We start from the raw sequence: 25,516 nt of genomic DNA on the forward strand, positions 1-25,516 counted from the left end.
CTGGTAGGTTCCCCAGAATTTTACTGAATGCACAGCAGCCTGCTACTACAGAGCAGCCATCCTTGCTATGGAGCATTTGGATGTATGCAAGGGAGATCCAAAACCTCCCCCCAAAATATTGAGAATTATGGAGAGGGAAACTGTTAAAAAGGAGGCGGAAATGAGATATTCCCCCCAAATATGAGTCAGCAAGCTAAGCTGGGAGCAGAATTACAATCAGACCTCAGTCTTAAGTTTGAAACCGCATATCCTTTTAGGAGATATGACCAGGCAATTTATGGGCAGGGTAGTGAATGCCAAAGAGTTCTTTTGAGGAGCTCCAAAATAAACATTGATTAAAAATTCCAAGCTATATTATGAAAAAGAAAATCTACTGCAAATGAAAAAGGAAAGTCTGATTCATGTGTGCAAGCTCCCTCATAGGAGCCTGCTACCCCCCCCTGCCAGAATAAAATTGATGATGCAGCCTTCTGGGAGTCCCTGCCCTATACTTCAGGCGCAAAGCTGATCACCTCAGTTAAGCAGGGAATTCTCCACTATTCTTCATGCCAGATTGCAGCTGCAATCTAAAACTACATTTACATGGAAGTAAACCCTGCTAGAAATAAGTGTGAACTAAAGAGGAGGGAAAGATGCATGTGTGAAAGGCTATGCATTTTTGGATGTAGTGTTGCTTGCAGTTGAAAAGGCACTTCATTCCTGGACAAAACATCTTTCTTCTAATCCTGTTCAATATTCATACCTTCTTGAGAGGTTCTTTTTCTGATGGTGAGGTCTGCTTTTATTTCACAAGGAAACCCTTCCCTCTCAAATGAAGTAGGTTGTTTGTCTACTGAGTGCATACCACAATAAATTGTAATGTTTAAAAAGTTTCCCCAAGACTGTTTTTTTTGCAACAACACGTTAAGATGACAACCATTCCAGGAAGCTGCATGAGGTTTATATGATGCAATATGACAACAGCTTCCCAAGTGTGCATTTCAATCCACAGTAACGTGTGAAGAAACTGCTACCTGCAATGGCATAGACAGTGGGAGGGAAACATAAATGTACATGGGCACTGTGATGCCACATTGTCCGCAACTGTCATTCCCACAACACACAGGTGGAAGCTGCATGTCACAGTAAGCTATCAGCCATGGTTTATGGTGCAAAAGCAAATCGTGCCCACTTTGCTCCTCCCTGATAGTGCATGGAAGAAACAAATCATGATGCTTGGGCTTAGCATTGCATCTGACTGAAGCAGGGACCATAGTTTGCTTTTTGCTCCGACAAACCACAACAGGTAAGAACAAACGTTGGCTCATCATTGTGGTTTGCCTGGAGCAAAAGAAACCGCAATTCCTGGTTCTGACATAACCATACGTCAGGACTAATGGTTTGTTTCTTCCACATGCTAGCAGTGAGGAACAAAGCAGGCCTGCTTTGCTCATGTGGGGTAAGCCATAGTTTACAACTTACTGTGATATTTGAACATGGCCCATGGGTTGGAATACATGGCAGAAAAAGATTTGAGAACCTGCCAGCAGTTCCACATCCTAAGCTTACAATGCCTACAACAGGTACAGAGAGACAAGGAAGCTAAAGGACGCTGGGCAATCTGATCTGCTGTTTCCACTTCCCCAAAGTGGCTGGGAAAACCCAGCCAGACGGGCATGGCATAAATAATAAAATTATTATTATTACTAATACTTAGGCTTAGAAGCCATCCAAACAGTGTGTATGTCAATGTATGTGGGGAGCCCCTGTTCACAAAAGGGACTAACACAGGGTTTTCTTGGGGCACAGAAGACCGTGTCTATTATAAACCCGATCCACAGCAGGCAGAAAGAGGGAGAAGAAGTAAAATGTCCATCCTTATATTTTAATGGCAAAACCCAACAAAACATTTAAACTGTCAGAGAAAAGCCAACGGAAGCACACGCTTCCAATACAGTTACAAAAATAATAATAATACAGTCCATCAAAAGTGTCCTAATAGTCTGAATCTAGGAGACAGGAAGTAGGTATTGCACAGGGGAGGAAAAAAAGAAGATCCACCCTCAAACACATTCCTCCCCCTTGGAAGTAAAACAAGCCAAGATTTGAATTGCACAGCAACTCGGCTTAGGACACGCACGCGTGCACAAACACACATACAGAGGAAACGGGGGGAACAGTGTGCTTTGGAACTACCTGTACAAAGTTTAAGAATACATATAAAAGGAGAGAAGGAGAGACGGCAGGCTTGTGGGATATGAATGCTTCCAGGGGGCTCTCCTGTACATCCAGCTATAGAAGAACACTTTTCACAATTTAAGACGACCAAAGCATGAGCCCTGACGTAGCTCGAAGGGGGAGGGCCCTGTGTGACTTTCTGCAGTGTCAGACCCTTCTCTTCCACCTCACCTGCAAGATCCATTACTGGCTTGGCCAAAAGACACGGCTGAACCAGGCAGGAAGCATGGCTGCGCCCTGGCACTAATTGCCAGAAGAGCCTTGGGTGTTTTGCCATAGCTCTGGAGAGGAAGGTAGGGAAATATAGTGTGTGCCACAGATATATGAGTATCTGAATGGATGTCTGGTTTAGGCCAAGTCCACGGTTCACCTGGCAACTGGGCCCAGAGTGCTGTGTTTGGGTGTGGCCACATCTAGATGGGAAGAAGAACACCGCTAGATTGGAAGGTGGATTCAAACAAACACATGGGCATGTTCTGAAGTCTCAGGTGCTGTTGAGGATTGTCAATGCTTCTAATCATAGATAGGAGCATTAGGTACAGAAAGGAAAGTCAGGAGGATAGGTTTCCAGGCAGATGCAAGTTATTTCCTAACAGGATAGCTGGAGAGACGAAGCAAGCTCCTAATCTTCCTGAGTCTTCCGAAACGTAACAGGCCTTTGCAGTTCTTTCCCCCAAATTCAAACCCCTTGCATCTATAGTAAACAAAGATTAGGTTTGTGTGCAGACTTCCTTTACCCTCCAGCTTGTCCATGACTCTTATGCCATCTAAGATGCACCAATGCAAAAAAGAGAAAGGGGGGAACACTGAGCAAATGCTTCTTTTGCAAACCCCTATTGCTCAGTGCTCTTCTGCCTTCCAATGTTGTCATTATCCCATAGAAAACCATTAGTCTTCTAAACTGTTTCAGAACACAGCTTGCAGCCTCACTGAGGCTAAGTATTCTTGCTGCAAACTGGAGATTTAAACTTACATAAAACAAATTTCATCCACTGCCAGCCTGCTTTTCCTTAGACTAAGCAGAGCTCTCAGCTCCCTAAACTTCTGACAGGACTGCCTGTTTATAGGATTGCAAACTGCCCTACTAAAAGTCAGCTGGGCGTCTCTGTTGTTCTTGCTCCCGCTCCTGGCTACCTGCTCAATGTATTTCAAGGATGACAAATTAGCTTTATTGCAGCTAGAGACATGCAACTGGTTAAATGCAACTGATCCAGAAGATGCTGGAGAAACCACAGGGCTGGAAGCAAGACTCCCAGTATCCATTGCCAGAGCATGTTGAGGAATGAGTCCCTTCAACATTAGGTGACTGCCTTTTTGTGCATATAGATAGATATGCTGGAGAGACCTGGATAAATAAATTGCTTGGCATAAAAACCCCCAGATCAGCTTGCAATAGTCCTGAAGATTCCTGAATATCATGAATACCAAATTACAATAATTCGGGGCAAGTCTTGGCAGTGGGACTGCAGGGGAAGTTGAAGGTGTGCATGTGCATGCCTAGGCTGGATCAAGGAATAAATTGTGAAGACTATTCTTGTTCAGAAAAGGAACTGGGGAGGGGGACAGTTCCATCCCTTGCCACTAGCGACTGGTCCCTCGACAAATGGATAGTGTGCTATAACCACTGGCTGATGCACTCGCTTTTCTATACTGCAATGTATGGTATAGTTACGGCTATCACCCTATACTGAAAAGGGAACCCTATAGCAAAAGCCCTTAGTTCCTACTGGTGATAAGAGCTGATGGCCTATTCAGGGTGGGCTTTGAGCGCCCCTCTCAGCAAACCTTAACACGCTTCGCACACATTCACAACAAGTTGCCGTCTCCTCGATCACGAAGTGTGAAAGGGAGAGAGAAAGCAGCATGTAAGAATGGAGGCAAAAAAATCCCCCCAACCAAACAAAAAAGTAGGAAAGATTGGAAGGAGGCACTTTCTTTTTCTTCTTCAAAATTTCTAGTGCAGCAGACTCAAAAGTCAGCTTGGAGCAGCTTGCTCTTACTTGCAGAGAGGGATGAATGCATGCGGTGTGGTCCTCCCTGGACATACCAGGCACTTTCATCCTGTTACATAGGCACCCCTTACAGGTGGGACATACAGTACGGGGCCAAAGGGCAAGGGGAGTGGGGAAAGGGCAGATGGGGAGGATATGTTGTGCTGAGGCTGCAAGACTGGCCCATGACTATTTTTGCGAGTAGTCTGGCTCCTTGCCACTGCGGCTGCCACCAAAGGTTCACACCAGCAACGGATCCCAGTGATGTGTGGATGGCAGAGGCAGGGGTGCAACACACCGCCAGCATTTCCATCCCTACGTTCTGCCTCGTCTCAAGAACTGTGGCAGCAACTTTCCAGTAACAGGATATTATCACCAGGGCAATGGGCACAGCTCTTGGTCACACTACTGAGAAAGGCAGGACCTGTTGCTGGAGAAAGTGGGGGGACACTAAAACAGCAGGGACTCTGCCCCTTGGAGACCTCGCATGCCAGGTGGCAGGGGCTCCGAGAGTGGTTGGAAGACACCAAGGTCTTCCTTCCCAGTGCTTCGAGGGAGCAGCAGGGCCCTCTGTAGGAGCTGGAGGCAGACAGGAAGGGAGCATTAGGCAGCAGAGCCCATCCATGGAATGTGGTGGTGGGGAACGTGGAGTCAGCGCTGCTCAACACCCACTACACAAATAACAGTGCCATGGCCAAGCCCAAACAAAGCCCCCAATCCTCTCCATGCTGGATATTCAAGGAAAGGCTGGCCAAGCTCCTGTGCCACTCTACTCCTGTTCCCCAAGGCAGGGATAAGGCATGCTCTGAGCACTACACGGCTGTCTCCTGGTCCTCCCGCTGGATCATCTGGTAGTGCTGACGGTTTTCGAGGTAGGCAGCCAGGTCAGGGTCATTTGCCTTCTCCGCTCTGTGCTTGGGTGTGTCTCCCTGCAAGAGGGAAAACAAAAGGCAACAGCAAGTTATTTATTTTAATTTACTTATCTACCGCATTTGTGCCCCGCCTTTCCTCCAAGGGGCTCAAGTTGGCATCCTCCCTTCTCCCCACTCCTGATTCTATCCTCACAACTGCCCTGTGAAGAAGCAGTGATTGGTCCAGGGACCTCCAGTGAGCTTCACGATGGAATGGAGTGGGGACCTGAAGTCTGACAACCCAAAATCCTAGTGGAACAATACACCACATGACCAGCGGGCCTTCATCTCCTCTTCAGAGTAACCTGTTCGGCAGCAAATCTGTTGTGAGCCATTATACTGAGTATTACCCAATCGCAAGATTTAGAGGCAAGCTTGAATTCCTGCCATTGTTTATATAGGTGTTTAGGAATTTGTTTATTTACCCCATGTGAGCAACTTGCACCATCAATGAAATATTAAACACTAAGATCAACCACAGAATTGCAGATTCAAATGAAATAAAAATATTTAAGAGCTCTTACTTAAAAGTGAGGTATTTGCCTGGGGCCAAAATGGCCTCAAAGTGGGTGCCAGACAAGCTTTCCTAGGGTGAGCATCTCTCAGCCAGGGCATCACCACCAAAAAGGCCCTCTCCTTAGAAACCACCCACAAACATTGCATTTGGGGAGACCCTGCTTTTACTTTTAGGCTTCATATCATCCCCATAGGCCCACATCTGGCTTTTCGGGGGTACTGCATGTGTGGGTCTTCATTCAGTCCCCCTCCCCTGCCATGAACACACTAGGAAAGACTAAGAGAAGTATCCAAGGACAGTGGAATGTGATATTCTGGGGTGGGGGAGGATGTGGAGAGAGAGAGAGAGAGAGAGAGAGAGAGAGAAGAAATCTCATCCTTTCTCCTCCTTTGAAGCCCCTTTTTACAATTTCTGCTGTCCTCAGAACAACACGGAAGGCAATCTTACTTGGCTACGAGCGATCGCCAAAGAAGAAGACTGCCAAAGACTGCTTTAAAATACATAGGTAATGATAAAGCTCAGAAAAGTTATATTCTACTGAGCTTTAAAACTACCCAAAGACGCCACACCAGATAGCCAAATTCTACTATAAACAACACAATCACGGCTGAGCAGCACTTGGCGACTGCTTAAAGCCCTGGCGACATTATGTGTAATTTTCTGCACATGGGGTTGGGAAGGGAAGAGTCTGTAGGAAGGGACTTCCCATGAGTTAAGAGAAGCAAGCGAGGGCCTCTGGTATGGGCCTCTGGAGGGACATACGGCTTAGCCTGGAATATCTATGTGCAAATGCAAGCATGAGCAGAAAAAGACTCCGAGCCCTTAGAAAAACGTTTGTGGCTGAGATCTATTAAGTCGAGTGTTGCCTCAAGGAGGAGCAGGAGGAGGAGGGGCGAGACTGGAAACCAAAGGAGCATGTTGGGAAGGAATGCTTAGGGATCTCTGGGAGATTAACAGCTGACAGCTAGATAAGTCCTCAAGGACCTGTTCGCATGCTCCTGCCACCCCCCCTTCCCCCAAACCCAGTTGCTGGGAAAATAAAATAAAGGCCTGCGTTTGAATATCCTCACTACCAATTGCATTGACAGGAAAAAAGGTGATTGCCTTGCACAGTTGTACAATGAAACCTTGCCATAGGCAGCTTATTTTCCTGGCCTGCAGAAGCCAGGATAATCCAAGCAAAAAGAGTGGGGGTGGGCTGGGGTGAGGTGTGTGCCTGGGGAGTGCCCTGAAATACCATCTCCTCCACCTCCCACCCCCACCAGCAGCCTTACTAGAGCTCCTGGTCCCTGCGGAGGCTCACATTTCACGAACTTATTGCAGCCATCTGGACTGCGTCCACTAATGAACTCCTACACTCCATAAAAAGCAAATCTGTTAACAGCTTTCAGCCATGTCTCCCCCTCCCTCCCCCCCTCTCCCATTCCACAAGCCTCTGCCCCCCCTTCCCCTCATTAACTACCCCCACCCTCCACCAGCACAGAGCGAACTCTGCTGCTGAGAAAGGCCAAGGAAACCTGGCTCTCTGCCGTCTCCATTGAAAGTGGGAGAGGACAGGCCTTCTACGCTGGGCCCTCGCATCCCAGTGGGGAGAAGGCAGGAAGGAAGGGACCCCGAGACAGTCGCCGGCTATATTTCACAGGGGTGCACAATGGTTTAGATACAGAGGCGCTCTCTCTCTCTCTTTCACACACACACACACAGTTGTAAATACAAGCACAAGCTCCACTAGCACCCCCCCCCCCCAAAAAGGATGGAGAGACAAAGGCAGAGCAAAGGTCATGTACAAACCTTCCCCACAAAAAAGAGCCACAGGTTCACATGCAAGAAAAGGGAAGGCAGACATAGCTGTAGCACTGCGCAAGGTACCACTGCCAGCACCAAAGGTTTTGCTGAATGGGAGAGATGATTTTCTCTTGCAACAAGGAAAACAAGCAGAGAGCTTCTCTATTTGACCATGCAGCATTTAAGCTTGGAATCAGAACTTCAAAAGAGCCTCCCTTCCACTGCCCCTGCAGCCGCATAATTCTATGATGGGGGCAACGTGGACCAAGTCTCTGCTCATGACATGCTAGTACTATTGGTAAAGAATGAAGGCTCATAAATTCACACATTGCAGTTTCCTCTGTCTGCTTGAGAAGCAGCATGGGTTCCCAGCATATGCCATATTAAAGTTGAAACTTATGGCACGATGGTAGCCAGGCTGCCTTGTGCCCGTGGCAAATGCAGGAAGCCATATTAAGAGAGGGTCACCAACCCAGACATGTGTTGTGTCTCAGAAATGCAAACCTTGCTGGCTGGAGGGCCAGAGCCCATTTCTATGCACAGGGGAAAAGGGGCATTCTTACTTCACACAGTGAAAAAGCCCTACAAGCTTCAGTATGCTGGCCAGTCTCAAAATTTCATCTTCCTCTCTCACCTTGGTCCTCTTTTTCCCATTTCCATGGCTGCTCAAGTTCTGCTTCCAGCTAAAGTCACTTTTGCTTGGGTTGCATCCTGATTCCTGAGCCACTGGCGAAAGGTTAGGGGAGCAAGCGAGTTGCCAAGAATTGGCTATAAAACAACTTCACGCAGTTGGCAAAGGGTTTTTATTGCTTGTCTGAAACGCTCCAATGCTTTTATAGCTCCATTAGCATCGACTTCGGTCAGGTGAACTCACAAGCCCCAGGAGCTTTTGGCTTCATGGCATGAAGCATCCCCACTGGCTGGGCTTATTGTTCAGCTTCGGGTCACAATAACCGGCTGGCAGAAAGGCATCTCAACTGGCCAGAGAATACATGTTTGCTTCTAGTCTGCCGCTGGCCAGCCCCTGGGAGCACTGGGACCAAGGGACAGTCTCAATTCCTTCTCCATCAAGAAGGAATTCTGGCACAGAGACGAAAGTGCATCTTGTCCATTGTACTCTAAGGTGCCCAGACTCTCTGACATCAAGCGATACTCCACTCGCATATGGGGGGCAGAAGTTTACCCTACTGCTGTGGAGCTGCTCATTTGTATGCCTTTCCTGCTATGGTATCCCTCCCATGCAGGAGTCTTAATAGTCTACAGCTGGGAGAGAGGGAGAGGTCTACAGTGAGACTGTCCTTGCACTGACCTCAGGGAGTAGAAAGAGGGGAAATGAGACATTCTGGCCCCTCATTTCGAGATAGAAAAAACAACACTGGCAGCAGAAGAGATAAATTTAACTCTTTACAAAGCTGCTGAGTTAAATGCTCCAGCCCAAGCCCAGATCTACCTTCCGATTCAAATACACATTATGTCTTTTCTTCCTTGGCTCAAAAGGTAAGCATCCTAGCTTTGTATTCTCCATTCTCTTCTCGGCCAGAACCGTCTCAGGGTCAGTTTACATGTTCGGCAGAATCTATAAGTGAAGGTCCCCCCACCCCACTGCTCTGCCCCAAAGTAAATCTACACTGCAGGACTTCACGTTGCAAATGATAGAAGTACTGTGTGCGTTTGCTTATTTACATTTCCCCCTCCGGAAAAGAATATCTCCCTATACATAGAAAACCAGCATATCAGGGAGTCAACTAACCTCTGCTATTTTCCTTGGGACGCTATTGCTCTGTGTCTAAGAAGTGTTTGCGTTGTTGTTGTTGCTGCTGCTGCATATAATGGCCTGAAGCAATACATATCCATGGGAGACTTCACCTGCCAAGCACAGAGGCTGCTCCCTAAGGTTTTGCTCTAGCCATTCCCAGCAAGCTCCTAGCTCAAGCTCTTACCTGCAGATCAGTTTTCATCAGTGAAGCTCCAGCCTCCACAATGTAATGGCAGATGGTACGCTGGCGGAGGGCTGCAGCCTGGTGCAAAACGGTCTCACCGCTGGAAGGAGAAGAAAATACAATGGGGGATCAGCATCAACAACAACCACACTTAACCTACCTGCTCCAAAGAGCAAAGGGATCCAGAAGAGGGCCTGGATGGAGCCAGTTCATTGCATTAATCTCTGCCAAGACCAAGAGGTGGGCAGAGTGCCATGCAAGGAGGTGGGGATGTTGGCTTCACCAGGCCCAGCCATTTTCTCCCAGAGGGCTGGGATGTCAGGGAGAGACATCCTGGCTACCCCTCAGCCCTTCGCCCATCTTGATGTGAGCAATCATTCACTGAGGTCTATCTCTGAGGGCCTTCTGGCGGCTCCCTCCCTGAGAGAAGTGAGGTTACAGGGAACCAGGCAGAGGGCCTTCTCAGTAGTGGCGCCTGCCTTGTGGAATGCCCTCCCACCAGATGTCAAGGAAATAAACAACTGTCTGACTTTTAGAAGACATTTGAAGGCAGCCCTGTTTAGGGAAGTTTTTAATGCTTGATATTTTATTGCTATGATGATGATGATGATGATGATGATGATGGGAGCCACCCAGTGTGGCTGGGGAAACCCAGCCAGATGGGTGGGGTATGTAAAAAGAGCCGGCCTTCTGCCTCCTTCAGCAGCAGGCACTTATTGCTAGTAACAGAACACTAAAAACCAAAACAGAGCTTACTTTTCTTCTTCTGCAACATCCAGGATCTCTACAGGAGCTGGGGAGGAAGAGACAAAAGCAAAGCAATGAAGCCAGCCTGCCTGACATGAGCCACGCCACTCCTTATTCATTCCACTGCAGATGGGAGAGCAGAGCAGACGCTCCCACTACGGCCTGGCAGAGCCCCTATGTAGGAGTTGGGGCTGCACATTTTTTTCATGGACATCAAAGGCCTTTGTGAAAATCAACCCCACAGCTGTTTTCCTATGTGAACAAACATTTTAATCTCCTTCAGCCATAAATTATATAGCACTCTGAATGAGCACTGTTTACAGAACTTTTTTGAATTCACTCCACCACAGCCCTTAAAAGATGCCATTATTTGCAGTCTAAATGTGAGAGAGGGCTTTCAAATATTGATTTTGGAAAATTTGGGGGTAGGGGGAGAGGGAAGCCCGCAAGGTGACCTGGGGTAGGATCCCAGGCTACCTATGACATATGAGAGGGACTGCTGCTGCTGGTGATGATGATAGCTAGAGTGAAAACCAGGCAGGTAAGCAGGCCAGATGTGAATCAGGGACATGCGTGTGTGTTGGTGTGTATGCAGATGCAGTATTTTTCATCCCAATGGAAGGACCCCTTCCTTTCTAATGAATGGCTACTGAGGTTCTTCTAAGTGCAAACCCATTTTGGAACAAAATACCTCCCTATTTTCAAAACTCCCCCCTCCCCTTTTTTGCACACAGCTACTCTCAATTCCTTGATGGGGTCAAAACTGTAGTACAATGTTCTTGGTGCAACCCAGTGTACCACTTACTATAGTGACAATTAAGGAGAGCATCGTTGATCCCATTTTACAGATGGAAAGCTGAGGCTGAAGTAATAGTGACTTTGCTCAAGGTCATACAGTACACTCAGAGTTAAAGATGAGAACCTATGTGAAAATTCACAACCTTTACTTCCTGGACTGCACCGATATTTGATTCTAACCCTCACAGCCATCCTATGAAACTAACACGACAACAAAACAACCCAGCGCCTTTTCTGGTCTGGCTTACCATTTTCAATTATGTATTTGACAATCTCCTTGCTCCCTGATTTGACGGCATGATGTAGAACAGTTTGGCCTGTCTGATCGCGCATCATCAAATCCTTGCCAGCCTTGTGCAATTCTTTGAACTGCGGGAAGAAAGAACAACTTGAGATGAGATAGACTCTTGTGAGGAAGGTTTTAAATCGAGGTGACTTTCACAAAAGGTTAAAAACAACCCAGCAAAGATCAAGAGCAATTCATTTTTTTAAAAAAGGTTAACAGCTGAAGACCACTCAGAAAGGATGTTGTGTCAGGCAGAAGCATTAAAAAAAAAGGCTTTTCCAAACAGGTATGCGTTAATCCTTTTAAAAGGTAGTAGTAATGAGCATAACCAGAGCTACGATGGCCTACCCTTGTCACCAATGTAAAACCTTCTCATACTATGGGCATATGGAGAAAGTTGGGATAGCTCAGTTGGTAGAACATGAGACTCTTAATCTCAGGGTTGAGGGTTCAAGTCCCACATTGGGTTACAGATTCCTGGCCTGCATTGCAGGGCGTCGGAGTAGATTACCCTTATTGGTCCCTTCCAACTCTACAATTCTGTGATTCTATTAAAAGGATCTCCTTGTAAAACAAGGTAAACACAGACTCACATAGGTGCATAATTATGCACAGTAGTAAGTTTAGAAGGAAGAGAAAAACGTAATTTTTATTTTTAAAAAACCAGCACATGGTGAGAAATCACTCACTCTTCTTTGGTTACTTGCTCCTATAAAATGTACCTTATAGGGTTAAAACAGACACATCAACACTGAAAAGTCACTAATAAAGGAATCCCATGGTTGACTCTGTCTACTGCCAGAGTCACTTTCAAGGCCATTGAATTAAAAAAAAAATACTTCCAAACTCTGAATCTGACGTGAATGAAACAGAACATAGCAAGAGCCCTACTGGATGAAACCCAAAAGGCTGTCTAGCCTAGCACCCCGTTCCCATTGGCCAACCTGAAGCTTATATGCAGGACAGAAGTGCAATTGCCTTCTCCTGCTGTTCTTCCTCAGCAACCAGCACACTGCATCTGATTCTGGAGATAGTATGCAGCAGTCATGCCTAGTAGACACTGATGGCTTTATTCCCCATTAATTTGTCTAATTCACTTTCAGCCATCCATATTGGTGGTCATCACCACATCTTGTGGTAGTGAGAAGCACTGCAGAGCATCACACTTCAGGGTGAAATTTCTCTCTAAGCAAAACATTGTCCTGGTTTGCATATAATGCTAAACGGTGGTTTATTAGACCATGGCTTATCATTAAATGTGAACCCATCCCACCAACTGTGGTTTGTTTGTTATGGTTAAAGGTCACTCATTAACCATGGTTTGTAGTTGGTTTATAAATCTTTGTTAACATTAACTATAGCTTCATATTATTGTGAACCCGGACCTCCTCCTTCACTATAGTTGAGGAGCCATCACTGTGGCAAAGTTAGAGCCATGAGCGAAGAGCGGCAAAGAATTCAAGCAGCTCTCAAGGCTCCACTTCTCTTATTGCTGCTGTTAACTATTCTGTGATGAAATAAACCAAGGTTCAAGTGAAAAGTCTGCCAGAAGCCCCAGCTGTAAGTATGGCTTCTTATTTATTAGATTTATTGCCCGCTCCTCAACACGAAGTCTCATAAAAAAGATTACAGCAAATACAAAATACAAATTGAAAACAGATTAAAAAAAACAAGCAAACCATGGTTTAGTGTTATGTGCGAACCAGGCAATGGTGTTAAATAATCCATAATTCTGTCAGAATAGGTACCAGGAGTACAATTTGACATATGTTTCCTAGCGGGGGTCACTATGGGTATGTGTCTATGTTGTGGGATTGCCATGCTCCTGACTTCAAAAGGAGGAGCAAGTTGTCTCTACGCAGAAGTAACCCCATGACAATCTCACTCCTGACTGCAGTAGGGATGGGTGTGGGATGCATTGAGGATCCTATAAAGAACGTTCAAAATGGTACTGATCTTCATGCGCACACCATCTAGGCAGTCTGAACAGATAACTAAGCACCAGTGGTTTTTAAGCCATCAAGGTGTGCTTGTGGTATCCTGACAGCCATAGAAGGTTCCCTCAGTAGGATGTTCACTGGGCACAGGAAAAGAATCCTTAAAAGCAAGCCTTCATTGCCAGAAGTTTTCCATTGGTGAAGGCTAACAAGCAGGTTGTTATCAAAAAGCTAGATGGGGCTACTAGGAGGATGAAGTAGCAGCATCATTGTATCTGACCTTAGTCAGAGATAGGGAGACAATGCCATGGCAAAGGTTACCAGACCCTCCCTAGCTCTGCAGCTTAGTTTTTAGCACATGGTAGCTGTTACCTTGTGGAAATCGTTATTCTTGGCAGCATCTATCAAAGCATCATCTGCAAGAATGAGACACAGGTTCAGGGTTACAAAACCAAGCAGGAGGGCAGGGAGAAGGTAGAGTGAGGGTCAGAGTGGGCAGACTGGCCAAAGAGACAGCAACTGGAAGCACTCCCATCATGTGAGCTGGGGGCTAATGAAGAAAAGGCCATGCTCATTACCCAGGGACCTCAAGGGAGATTGCCTGTGATTTATCTGCCCACTAAGATGTCTGGACAGTAAAAGGCAGTGGTGTACTGCTGCCAAACATCCTCTACACCTCTAGACTTTTCTGACCTCCAGTTGGAGCTGTCTGGAGTCTGGGAGAAGGAAGGACAAGAGTGGAACAGAGAGACCACAACCCAGAGTGGTGATACTTAGCATAAACACAGAACGATTTATGTTAATTCAGCATTTGTTGAGTATTCATTATCTCATTTTACTGTTTGGCTTTCCCCCTATTGCTGCTCCCCTCTTATTTACAAAGAGCGTTTGTGCTTGTGAATGCATGTGCACAAACACATGACAGTGTATTTGCATGTGAGAGGGAGAGATGACATGTGCATGTCTTGTGGACCATCACTGAATTTGATCTGCCACAGAGTGCCATGAAGGTACTGAGCAACTGAGAGAATGAGAGGGATCTCGGGAGTTTGGAAGGCACCAAAAGTTGCCGTGAGGGCCCAGGCATGCATCAAGGAGGACTCACAGCTCCATAAAACCCACTGATGAATAGAAGGAACAAATAATGAAGGGAAGTCAGAGGGGTATTGGGGTGGGGTGGGGAGTGGGAGAGGCAAGACAACGCAGTGATGTATGGAAGGGAAGAAACATTCCAGCAGAGGGGAGGACAATTTGTCAAAGATAACTTGAAACCCGCAGGCCAATGAACAGCGAGCATGAAGAGGTGAAGCAGAAAGGGTGAGTGGAGGAGGGGGAAAGCAGGTGTCCCCGAGGGGAAGGCGTTTGGGGATGCCTCTCCATCAGTGACTCACTCACACTTCCAGGAATTAAGCTCTATTCAAGCTCCAGGAAAACATTTTCCATTTGCTCAACCGAGAGAGGCCCCTGAACTTTGCTCACACATCCTGGAACCCTCACTGGTGCCTGGCAGAGACTAACCCTGCTCCCCAGCCATGAATCCCAAATCTCTACAGGTGGGAGATTAACTCTGCGCCACGATGTTATTTCCTGACAGATTTTACAAATGAGGTGAAGAAGGAAGGTGGCTTGTTAAGTCAACGGGTGTCAGGTCTCGCCCAGCTAGCCATTCCTGCAGCTGCTCCCCGGAAGGAATTCCCTGATCAGGGCCTCTCTGCAGCACTCAATCCATACTGCAGCAGGGATGAAGGTACTAAGGAACCAATTGAAGGCACTAAGGAACCAATCGCCCTGCATGCCACCACACACTGAAGCTCTCAGCCAAATCCGTCCCAAGCTGTACTGAAAAAATCTCTCGTTCCATCCTAACCTTTTGAGGACTCACCTTTCTGTGCAAGCACAATTGCGACACACACACACACACACACACACACACACACACACACCTACCTTCCATCAATATGCATATTCAGATATGCACATTGAACTGATGCTTCCCAGGATTATGTCATCAAGTTCCAATGTCAACTCCTTCAATCACTGGGTAGTAGCCCCATATACCCTGGGCTGAAAAATGTGTATTTTGACTAGGAATGGCTACCAAAGCAGCTACCATGTTCCAAAAAAACTCCTCTAACCACCAGAACTCAATTTGTCCTGGAGGACCAGCTCTCACCCTTTCCAGTAGTAGAGAAGCCATGGCATGGCACAACGTTGTGTGAATATTCTGGACTAATGTGGCGAACAGTCTGTGTGAGTAAAATCTAGAAGGGCATATTAAAATGCTACATGGAAAACCATCTGCAGCATTTCACTGAAAGTGACGCTGTGTTTTACAGAAGTTAAATGTAACGTTAGACCAGGGGGTGGGGGACTGGGAGGCATGAAAATGAAGCACACATAATTATAGGTTAGCATTCAATAATTGAGATAAGAAGGAGATATGCTCAAGGAGCACACTAAGAGTAAAACAGTCTCACCTTTGAGGGAATTGCAGCTCCCCATTTCTGAGCTGGGGAAAAAAAGAGAGAAAATCAAAGCTAAGAGACTAGGTCCTTCCTGAAGCAGCTCTCTCCATCTGCTCAGCTCACCAAGAACTCTCTACCTGTCTAACTTAAAAGGGCCAATAATAGAATTAGATGTGCTATATCAGAGATTTCTATTCTGCTTTGCTCCATATGATAGATCCAGATGAGGGAAGCACAGAACTGAGGTATGTAGCAGGGAATTTGCATCCTAGCCATCTTAGTCCTGTTCCTCTTTTTGTACCAGCTTTGTTTACATCTGCCTCCCTTTCCAGTATCAGCATAGCAGTCACGCTGCAACCCTGGCTTCGTATGCCATAAGCTCTATCGGCCACATGATCCTGAGTCAACTTCCATCCTACGAAGGTTAAAACAGATGAACTAATCGACAGCTCATCCTGGCACATCAATGCCAACGGTGTAAGACTCCCTATGCCAAAGCATTCTCCCCACCCTCACATTGGAACAGAAAGCAAACAGAAGAGGAATAATGACTGCCTGAAGGTTGAACTCTCATCCTCCGACCTGCACCCATCCTTAAGCTATTCTTCCTTGGGCTCCTTCCCTCAACCTCGCCTGGTCTTTCTTACCTCCAGGCACTAAGCAGACAGCCTCACCTGGAGACTGGTGTGGATGTTGGTGAACCTGGGAGAGCAGCGTTTTGCCTTATCGGTGTTGAGGGCACATCAACAAGGTCAGGCATAGCAGGAGATGTGCCCACTGTCTGGGTGCGCACCAGTTCTGGGTCCAACACAAAAAGCTCATCCTGAGAGATCTCCGTCACATAGTTGAGATGTTCCTGAGAAAGTACACGTCAATCATTTTATGGATGGGATTTCTTCAGGGTAAACAGTTTTAATGAAGGGGTCTCTGTGTGTATTTTAAGATAATATGCAATGTGGATTTTCAAGATGGGAGTTCAGCGATTTGAACAAAATCCTGGGAAATTTGTTTTTTTCCTTAAAAGAAAGCAATTTTTCAATTTTGCTGGTCGTGGGAACAGGCCTGGTGATATAAGAAAATTTGCCTCCATCAATTTAGAAAAAACATAAAGGATACAGGATCCAAAGTGGAATTTTGGCAATCTGTTTATACAATATATACTCTCTCCAACTCTGCTCTCTGCTTTTCCAGAGAGTCAGTTCTATTTTCCTAGTCCCCAGAAAAAAAGAGAGAAACCCACACACAGTGACAGTTACAAATTCTACAATGAAAATTATACTGAAAATTGGAAATTTGTGCACCAATTTATTTCTATTGAAGAATTTTAGCTCTTTTGTTTCAGAATTTTAAACATAACAAAGCTCCAGATCTCGTGGCCACAACTGTGAATCATGCATTATATGGTATACAGATGTAATACACTAGCCCTACAGGGAAACAATGTAATATCACTGGGGACAAATAAATAATTAGTTTTATTTCAGGTCTAATGTATTTACTAGCCTTTCCAAACCTCCCTAGTTTCCTGGGCATTATTCTCTAGTGACACGCCACCCTAAATATTTATTTTTGGATGCACAGAAAATGAAAATATCTGACCTCAAGACTGAATTCCTTTATTAAATAAATATAATGGCAGGGGCCTGAGATATTCTGAAGGAAATGAAAACCAGCAATGTATTCCATGGGCAGCAGGCAGTCTCAGATTCCACAGTCTCTTGAGAACAAACTGGAACTCACCTGGGCACGGTCTATTCTGTAAAACCGATCGGCTGTAGTTGCTGCAAGAGAGGAAGAGAAGGACACGGAGTGTTTAGCGTCCATATATAGCCCCAGTGTATTCAAAGAAATTCACGTGACATTTTAGCAACCCTTACAACTGTGTGATATAGATCCAATATTAGCTCTGTGCCTGGACTATGAGCGTGATAAAGCAGAGGATGGTTATAAATCAGAGATTAATAGCATGCTTAAGGACACCCAGTGAGTTCTCACCTGAGGGGAGATTTGAACCAGAGACAATCCCTGATTTATAGCTTGGTCTCTTACATTACAATCCTATATATGTCTACTAAGAAGACAGTTTCAAAAGGGCTTACTACCGGGTAAGTTAGTATAGAACAGCAACCTTAGCCACTCTCAAATTTGGGTTAGTGGAACTAACGAGAGAGAGAGAGAACAGGAAAAGCAGAACTAGTTCATGAATTATACTTGATGCATATCAAGCATGTCAGCTGTAAAAGAGAGGTATATATGACACAACAGCAGAAGATTCCAAAGTGGCAGAGTGCTATTGTACTTTGTTCAGCTTGCCAGACAGTTGTCTCTCCCACCCCTTGTGGGCCAGGTGGGGGAGACAGGTGGGCATACCTATCAATCACCTGAGACCTTTTGTTTCTGCATGTGGGGGTCTTCAGTCTCCACCCCTCAAAGCACTATCTTGCCCAGAGCAATGCTTTACAATCCTTACTGTGGCTCCTTTTGTGAAAACAATTCAGTCAATGCCCACTGCCCTTTTGGATGGCAGGTTTAGCAACATTCCAACTCAAAAATACCTAGTGGGAATGCAGGATTATTTTATTCTTTTGTTTCTTTTTGTATGACTGTTGTTTGATGAAATATGCCCAAATGATTTGTGTCTCTTCAAGTATTTCTATATGTACTGAATTGTGGGGGGCAATGGCCTTGAGAAATAAATTGTTATCTTCCTCACAGCTTTGAAAGGGGTTTCTGAAGATCTGATAATCAGCTGATTGTCAGATCTTAAAAAACAACAACAACACAAAACATTCCAAGTGCTATTTTGCTCAGTCCTTCGAAAGAAGCTTTGCAGTTGCAACCAATAAGTTGTTTAGGCACTGGGCTTGCAAGTTCCTCACCCCTGCTGTAAGCCCTCCGGATCTTATCAAGGAGGGCCATGAATGCTTGTTGTTACCAGGACCATTTGTGGTGACTATGCTGCAAGCTGGCAGGCCGCGACCCAGGAGACACTTGTAAGAATGGAACAGCTGCATTTCACATAGTACCGACAACAACAGAAGACAACTTTCCAAAATGCAGCTGCTGAATCTTCACCACAGAAATACTACCTTGAGGGAACACGAGCAAATGAGCAACAACCTTGCATTTACTTTGCTATAATCTGATCGTTTGGCAAGGGCCTCCCATTTGAGCAGCAGTGGCCTTGAGCATCAAAGGACCAGCTAAACCCCAACAAAATATGTGCAGACAGGATGTTACCACCAGCAACAGATAGAAAGGCAATTAAAGGGGGTACCCTTTACCAGAAGTAAAGAGTACTTTTTTTGTATGCTGAGCAGCAGAGGGAAGCTTCCCAAATCTGCTTTGCAGCTGCTGTGGGACTTCCCTGTGCATTTGGATGATCTGCTTGCAGGTGTGGGAACTCTTGCCCTTCGCAACACAATGATCCACATTTAAGAAGTCGCCATGGGAGTTTGCGTATCTTCCATATTGTGAGGATACACAATACATTTATATAAATGGTACACACTGAGTCAACTGGATAGCTTCTAAAGTTCTGAACTTGGTACTGGCAAAATTGACTTCCTAGCCAATATATAGATCTATCTCTGTTTGGGTAGCTTAACTATCTCTTTTCTCATGCACTCTGGTTGGATCAATAGACAGATGGAGCAAGTAGATAGGATTATCCTAACCACGGTATTGCCAATCCTTCTCGTCACAGAGCACCTGTCAGATGCTTTAAAAAATCACATTGGCAGAGCAATCCAAACTGTGGGTGGACAAAGAGTAGGGATTGGCTGAATGTACAGCTCCATTGCTCCCAACAGACAGGCAGAAGGAAGGCGGGTGGAGAGGCAAAAGCTTGAGTTTACACCAGCCTAGTCCTGCTGTAATGATCAGGCCTAGATTGAGTGTGACGCCATCAAATGGTAGCAGTGGGGCTGGCCTAGGATCCAGGGCCAGCTCAGCTCCTCTTTGCCCCTGAATTGCTAATTTTGGAGCTGTGTGTGGGTTGCCACCAGCAAGAAACCACCAGTGGTCTTTCCAACCTCCCTCTCTTTCAGCAGGTGAAATGGGGAGCAGGCGCTGGCAGAGCCCAGAAGTTTTTCTGGGCTGGCACCTCTGCTCCACTCAACCCACTTTGCAGCAGATTGGGGTTTGGATTGCCCCCGAAGCACCTGCTGCTTTCTTTCTCCTTTTGCCAGTGGCGGATTAAATTCTCCTGCCTTCTCCTCACTGCAAGAAGTGAAGTTACAAGGAACCAGGCAGAGGGTCTTCTTGGTAGTTGCACCCGCCCTCTCATCAGATGTCAAGGAAATAAACATCTATCTGATTTTTAGAAGACATTTGAAGGCAGGGAGGTTTTTAAACGTTTGAGGTTTTAATATTTTGTTGGGGGCAACCCAGTCAGATGAGCAGCATATGAATAATTACTATTACACAAAAGGCATTGGTAAAATATGCAGAAGATTTTGAGGTACACAGCTGTATGATTATGGGAGCGGGGCCAAATAAAACAAATATACATCCATTGGAACAGGCCCCCAAATACTCTCATTTTGTTCACTGTATAACTATGATCTGAGGACTCCTGGGGGCTGTGATCCGAGGGTAAGCTGGGGTGGGGAGAGACAAAGGACTACAGCCCAGGTAAGTTGACCCTGTTGCATTATGGGAGTTCTCCATAAGGCTGAGGAGGTACCGTATTTTTCGCTCTATAACACGCACCTGACCATAACACGCACGTAGTTTTTAGAGGAGGAAAGCAAGAAAAAAATATTCTAAACAAAACAGTGGATGTATGATTTTTGTGGTTCATGCTGTGGCCACAAACGTGATCTGACGGTGAGTTTGGGGTAGCCCAATGCAAAAATCCTGTGGATCCATGTGGATCCATGCTTTGTAACCACGTTTTTGCGCCATTGCAGCCCCATGAAACAGTGGGTGCGTGATTTTTTTGGTGCAGGCTGTAGCCATGGACATTTTATGTGATCTGATGGTGAACCTGGGGTGACCCAGTGCAAAAATCCTGAGGATCCATGTGGATCCGTGCTTTGTAACCATGTTTTAAGTAGGGAGGGAAGGAAAAGCATTCAAGGGACAAGGAGCATGCGTGGGGTGTGTAGAGAAGGATGTGGCTAATGATGCAGGCAAGCGGTTAAAGGGGAGAAGGAACACGCGTGGGGTGGGTGGAGAAGGATGTGGCTAATGATGCAGGAGAGGGATTTAAGGGGAGAAGGAACACGCGTGGGGTGTGTAGAGAAGGATGTGGCTAATGATGCAGGAGAGGGATTTAAGGGGAGAAGGAACACGCATGGGGTGTGTAGAGAAGGATGTGGCTAATGATGCAGGCGAGCGGTTAAAGGGGAGAAGGAACACGCGTGGGGTGGGTGGAGAAGGATGTGGCTAATGATGCAGGAGAGGGATTTAAGGGGAGAAGGAACACGCGTAGGGTGTGTAGAGAAGGATGTGGCTAATGATGCAGGCAAGCGGTTAAAGGGGAGAAGGAACACGCGTGGGGTGGGTGGAGAAGGATGTGGCTAATGATGCAGGAGAGGGATTTAAGGGGAGAAGGAACACGCGTGGGGTGTGTAGAGAAGGATGTGGCTAATGATGCAGGAGAGGGATTTAAGGGGAGAAGGAACACGCATGGGGTGTGTAGAGAAGGATGTGGCTAATGATGCAGGCGAGCGGTTAAAGGGGAGAAGGAACACGCGTGGGGTGGGTGGAGAAGGATGTGGCTAATGATGCAGGAGAGGGATTTAAGGGGAGAAGGAACACGCGTAGGGTGTGTAGAGAAGGATGTGGCTAATGATGCAGGCAAGCGGTTAAAGGGGAGAAGGAACACGCGTGGGGTGGGTGGAGAAGGATGTGGCTAATGATGCAGGAGAGGGATTTAAGGGGAGAAGGAACACGCATGGGGTGTGTAGAGAAGGATGTGGCTAATGATGCAGGCGAGCGGTTAAAGGGGAGAAGGAACACGCGTGGGGTGGGTGGAGAAGGATGTGGCTAATGATGCAGGAGAGGGATTTAAGGGGAGAAGGAACACGCGTGGGGTGGGTGGAGAAGGATGTGGCTAATGATGCAGGAGAGGGATTTAAGGGGAGAAGGAGCTCGAGTGGGGTGTGTGGAAAAGGAGCTTTTCGGCGAACTGAGAGGGGAGGGGGGAGGGAAAGAGCACTGTTGCTTTAAAGGAGCCAACCAGACAGCAGCCACTTACAGCAGTGTAAGCAGCTCCTTTCCTCTCCCACTTTGCTCCTTCTCTCCCTCTTTGCTGCTTTACGCAGCTAATGGCGAATCCCCTGCAACCCAAGTCCTGCTCAGCGGATCAGCTGAGACGCTGGGAGAATCGTAATTTCCCTCTCTCCCTCATCCCGTGCCCTCCTGTCCCCAGCAGCCTTTTTAAAAACTTTTTTACTGGTTTTCACTGCGCTCGTGGCTCAGAGCCCTCCTGTGCCCTGCCGTCCCTCTGCAGCCTCATTGCTCCGTTTAGAGAGCGTTGCTAGCTGAGGCTGCAGCAGCTGTTGCTGGCTACGCGGCGCTTTTCCGGCTCCCTATGGCTCCCGTCTGTCCCTCCTCGCGTGTAAGCGGCTGCTGCCCGCTTTGCTGCCATGGCTCTCCTTCCCTCCCTCCCTCCTCGGCTCCTCCCCCTCCTCCTGGCTGTAAAGCAAGCAAAGCTAGAGCAGTGCAAAGCCCTGCAAGCGGCTCCCACTTTGATTGACTGACGGCAGCCATGGATCCAGTCGAGTGCATTCGCTCCTTAACACGCACAGGCATTTTCCCTTACTTTCTAGGAGCAAAAAAGTGCGTGTTTTGGAGCGAAAATTACGGTAAGTGATCAGACTGAGGTTGCTATAGCTGGGCCCTACAAAGACCGGGGAATTCTCCTTGGGAATAGAGCAGAAATAGTGAGGGGAGGGAGGGGTGTCCATGACACAAGCCAGAGCAGATTAGAGGAGTGAAAGAGCCTCGTTTATCCTGTCCTGGGGAGAGATTTACAGCCACAGAACTGTTGATGAAGGCCAGTAATTCAACCATTTTAATGAGCCTGCATTGCCCTTGAATGCCACTCCAACCTTTTTTCATCCAACGCATTTTCCTCAGTTTGGAACATGCTGCTGGGAAACTGGCAGAAAAGAAGAAAATAATCTGCAGCAACCATATCTGAGAATGGGCTCTTGCTCGTGATATGTGGTGCACACAAGAGACTCCCCCCTCAGTGGGACCCCATAATCATACACACAACAGCGATGCTGGCAACCTTATCCCTTTCCCTCTGGATCAGAGGCTACATAATGATGTGATTTGGAAGAGTGATTTCCTCTTATTCTGGAGAGAGCAAGGGGCTGGGACAGGGTGAGAGGCAAGCTAACAGTTTTGCAGCTGACTCGGATTCAAAGGTCAGCACCATACTATTCCTTGAGATCTGCGCTGGGGAGTGACTGGAAAGGGTCCAAAAAATAAAAATAAATAACATCAGACAACTGGGAGGGGGAGACTGGGAAAAGGCAAAATGGGATGAGGAGGAAAGTAGTTTGAAGGGAGAGTTTGTCTTTCAAGCTACAAACTCAAAGGCGCTTGAGGTCAAATCATTCACTACTACGTAAAGACGTAAGAATTTAAAAGAGCCCTCCCTGGATCAGGGAGCCATCTAGTTCTGCACCCTGTTTGTAGATTGGCCAACCAAATGCCTGGGCCCTCACCCCTACTTGTGATTTCCAGCAACAGGCATTCAGAGGCATATTGCCTCCGTCAATGGAGGCAGAGTCCAACTTCATGGCTAGTAGCCATTCTCCCACGAATTTGCCTGATTCTCTTTTAAAGCCATCGAAGTTGGGGGGCTGTCATTACTTCCTGTGGGGTGAGTTCCAGAGTTTAACTAAGCGCTACGTGATGGCTTGGCATCACCCCAACCCACCCATGTTAGTCTCTTGCTCTCTCCCAGGGATCTCTCTGGGTCAGTACCAAATCCCACTGAACCAGGTGCTTCCCCCATCCCTCTGGGCCCCCCAGACACTTCTTGTTGCTGCCTGCTATAATCTTGGTGGAGGGAGGCCTCATGGCTTTGAGGTACAGGGCTGCAAAGAAGCTCAACGGGGCCATGCAAGTTGCTCCCGTGTCTTTGGGAACTCATTCCAACATTGCTTACAAGGGCACAAAAGCCGCTATTGTCCCAGCCTGTGGGAGAGTCTCACACTGTTGCTCAAACCAAATCTGAGAAACGGCAGAAATAAATAAAATGTGCTAGTTAAAAGTGAAATGTGGAGTCTGGAAGGCTATAGGAACACAGAATCAACCTTCAGGTGGTGGTGGTGGGGAGGAGGAGGAGAGAGAGAGTAGGGGCTGAGAGAGGAGCTGGAACAAAGCTGTGTTTGTAAACAAGACTCTGCTGCCCTGCAGAGCTCTTGGGGGTTCATGCAAAAACACAGCCGGTTGGGTCACAGGCCCAGCAAAGGAACAAAACAAAACAAAACCAGCCAGTCTTCCTTCTCTCCCTCTCATTACTCCCCCAATGCAAAAGCTGTAATTGAATTGGATGTACAAAAGGAAACTCTGAATGCAGCATATTCAATGGTCCCAAAAAACTACTGCTGAAGGCGGCTGGGCGAAACTGCCACGTCTCCCTCATGCCTTTTCCTACAGAGCCATCTGCTGGAGAAGAGCAAGACTAATGTAGCTGAGAGAAGACGGCCCAATGTGGGGGAAAAATGACAAGAGATGCAAACTTCACTCCCTGCTGATACAGTGCTCTGGTGGGAGCCAGCAGTACCTCCTGCCGAGGGAATACTCAGCACTCTCTCACTGAGGCCTTGATTCTGCTCTGCTGGACACAGAAAACTGCCTTAGTTTTAGCCGACTATTGTCTTCACCGGGGTTGATGAACTTCCTGTTTGTGCGCCAAATTAAAGTCTGCCAAATCACCCAATTTGGTGATTGTGGTGTGTGGCTGTTTTTACCAGCCATACCCAGCTGCAGCTCACCTGATGTCCACTACGATGTCAGGTGTGAGATAGGAAAAGCCACAGCTGCCGAGGAACAACCAGGAACTGAAAAGCATGCTCTCAATGGCTTGTATTTGGATACATGGCTTGTATTTGGAGCTGTTTAAATAAAGCACTGAATGCAAGTTCCGCTGCTCTGCAGTGGGATTAGATCCACCTGATGTCATATGATGCCAGGTGACTGACAGGTATGCAGACTCAGCCACCTATCCAATATGGCCTGATGAGGGTTGGCTGGTCATTTTTTGATAAGGCCCACCAGCAAAAGTGCTACCTGCAGATATCAGGGGTTGAATCTGGTCCTTCTGCATGCAAGCATGGGTTCGATCACTGAGCTATGGTATTTACCATATAAAAGACCATAGAAACAAATAAATGAGGACCTTTTAGGTGGATTTATTACAATCTAGCCCCTATAACAAGTCCTAAAGCAGCAAGCCCAGCAGGAATGGGAAACCCCGGGCCCGTGGTCAAAGGAGGCCCCTCTCAGGCCTCTCTATTTGGCCCCCAGACTCCCCAGCCCACCCATTCTCCCAGCAGCAGAGGACATTTTAACACACAAAATGCTGCAGGTTCAATCCCTGACAACTCCAGGTTAGTGTTTGGAAAGTCTCCTGGTCTGACCCTCTGTAGAGCCACAGCTGGTCTGTATAGATAAGAGAGAGCTAGATAGATCAATGGTCCGATTGAGGCAATGTCTTGTGCTCCTTTGTACTCAGGAGAAGCAAAGGAAATAATTCAAAAGGCAACATGGAACAAGTGACGTTTTCCAACGGTACTGACCAGCACTATTTGAGCTCTACATAAAACAAAATTATAATTATAGAAATATATTCCATTACAGCATCCATGGCTCTGGCAACAAATTTCCGTAGCATTAGTCATGGAACCTTTGATGCACCGAGCCCCCACCTACTGACTACAGAGCTAGTATA

The 25,516-nt window shown here is 46.8% G+C and overlaps 1 protein-coding gene across 3 annotated transcripts in view; it reads right to left on the minus strand.

The window, feature by feature from the left end:
- Nucleotides 1-1,843: 1,843 nt before the first annotated feature.
- DGKZ (diacylglycerol kinase zeta) overlaps nucleotides 1,844-25,516 on the minus strand; it is a 112,668-nt gene continuing 88,995 nt past the window's right edge. For 2 of the 3 annotated variants that reach the window (XM_028727018.2, XM_028726992.2), the window contains 8 exons: nucleotides 17,335-17,375; nucleotides 16,269-16,450; nucleotides 15,607-15,638; nucleotides 13,502-13,545; nucleotides 11,155-11,275; nucleotides 10,118-10,154; nucleotides 9,362-9,461; nucleotides 1,844-5,137 (listed from right to left, as the gene is read on the minus strand). In XM_028727018.2, coding sequence (XP_028582851.2) covers nucleotides 5,021-5,137; nucleotides 9,362-9,461; nucleotides 10,118-10,154; nucleotides 11,155-11,275; nucleotides 13,502-13,545; nucleotides 15,607-15,638; nucleotides 16,269-16,450; nucleotides 17,335-17,375 — 674 coding nt within the window. In that variant the 3' untranslated portion in view covers nucleotides 1,844-5,020. Of the gene's footprint in view, nucleotides 5,138-9,361; nucleotides 9,462-10,117; nucleotides 10,155-11,154; nucleotides 11,276-13,501; nucleotides 13,546-15,606; nucleotides 15,639-16,268; nucleotides 16,451-17,334; nucleotides 17,376-25,516 lie in introns of those variants that run through there. The other variant, XM_077928783.1, reaches the window with a different exon arrangement.

This window comes from Podarcis muralis, chromosome 1 (genome assembly GCF_964188315.1).
Source record: "Podarcis muralis chromosome 1, rPodMur119.hap1.1, whole genome shotgun sequence".
Lineage (NCBI taxonomy): Eukaryota > Metazoa > Chordata > Lepidosauria > Squamata > Lacertidae > Podarcis > Podarcis muralis.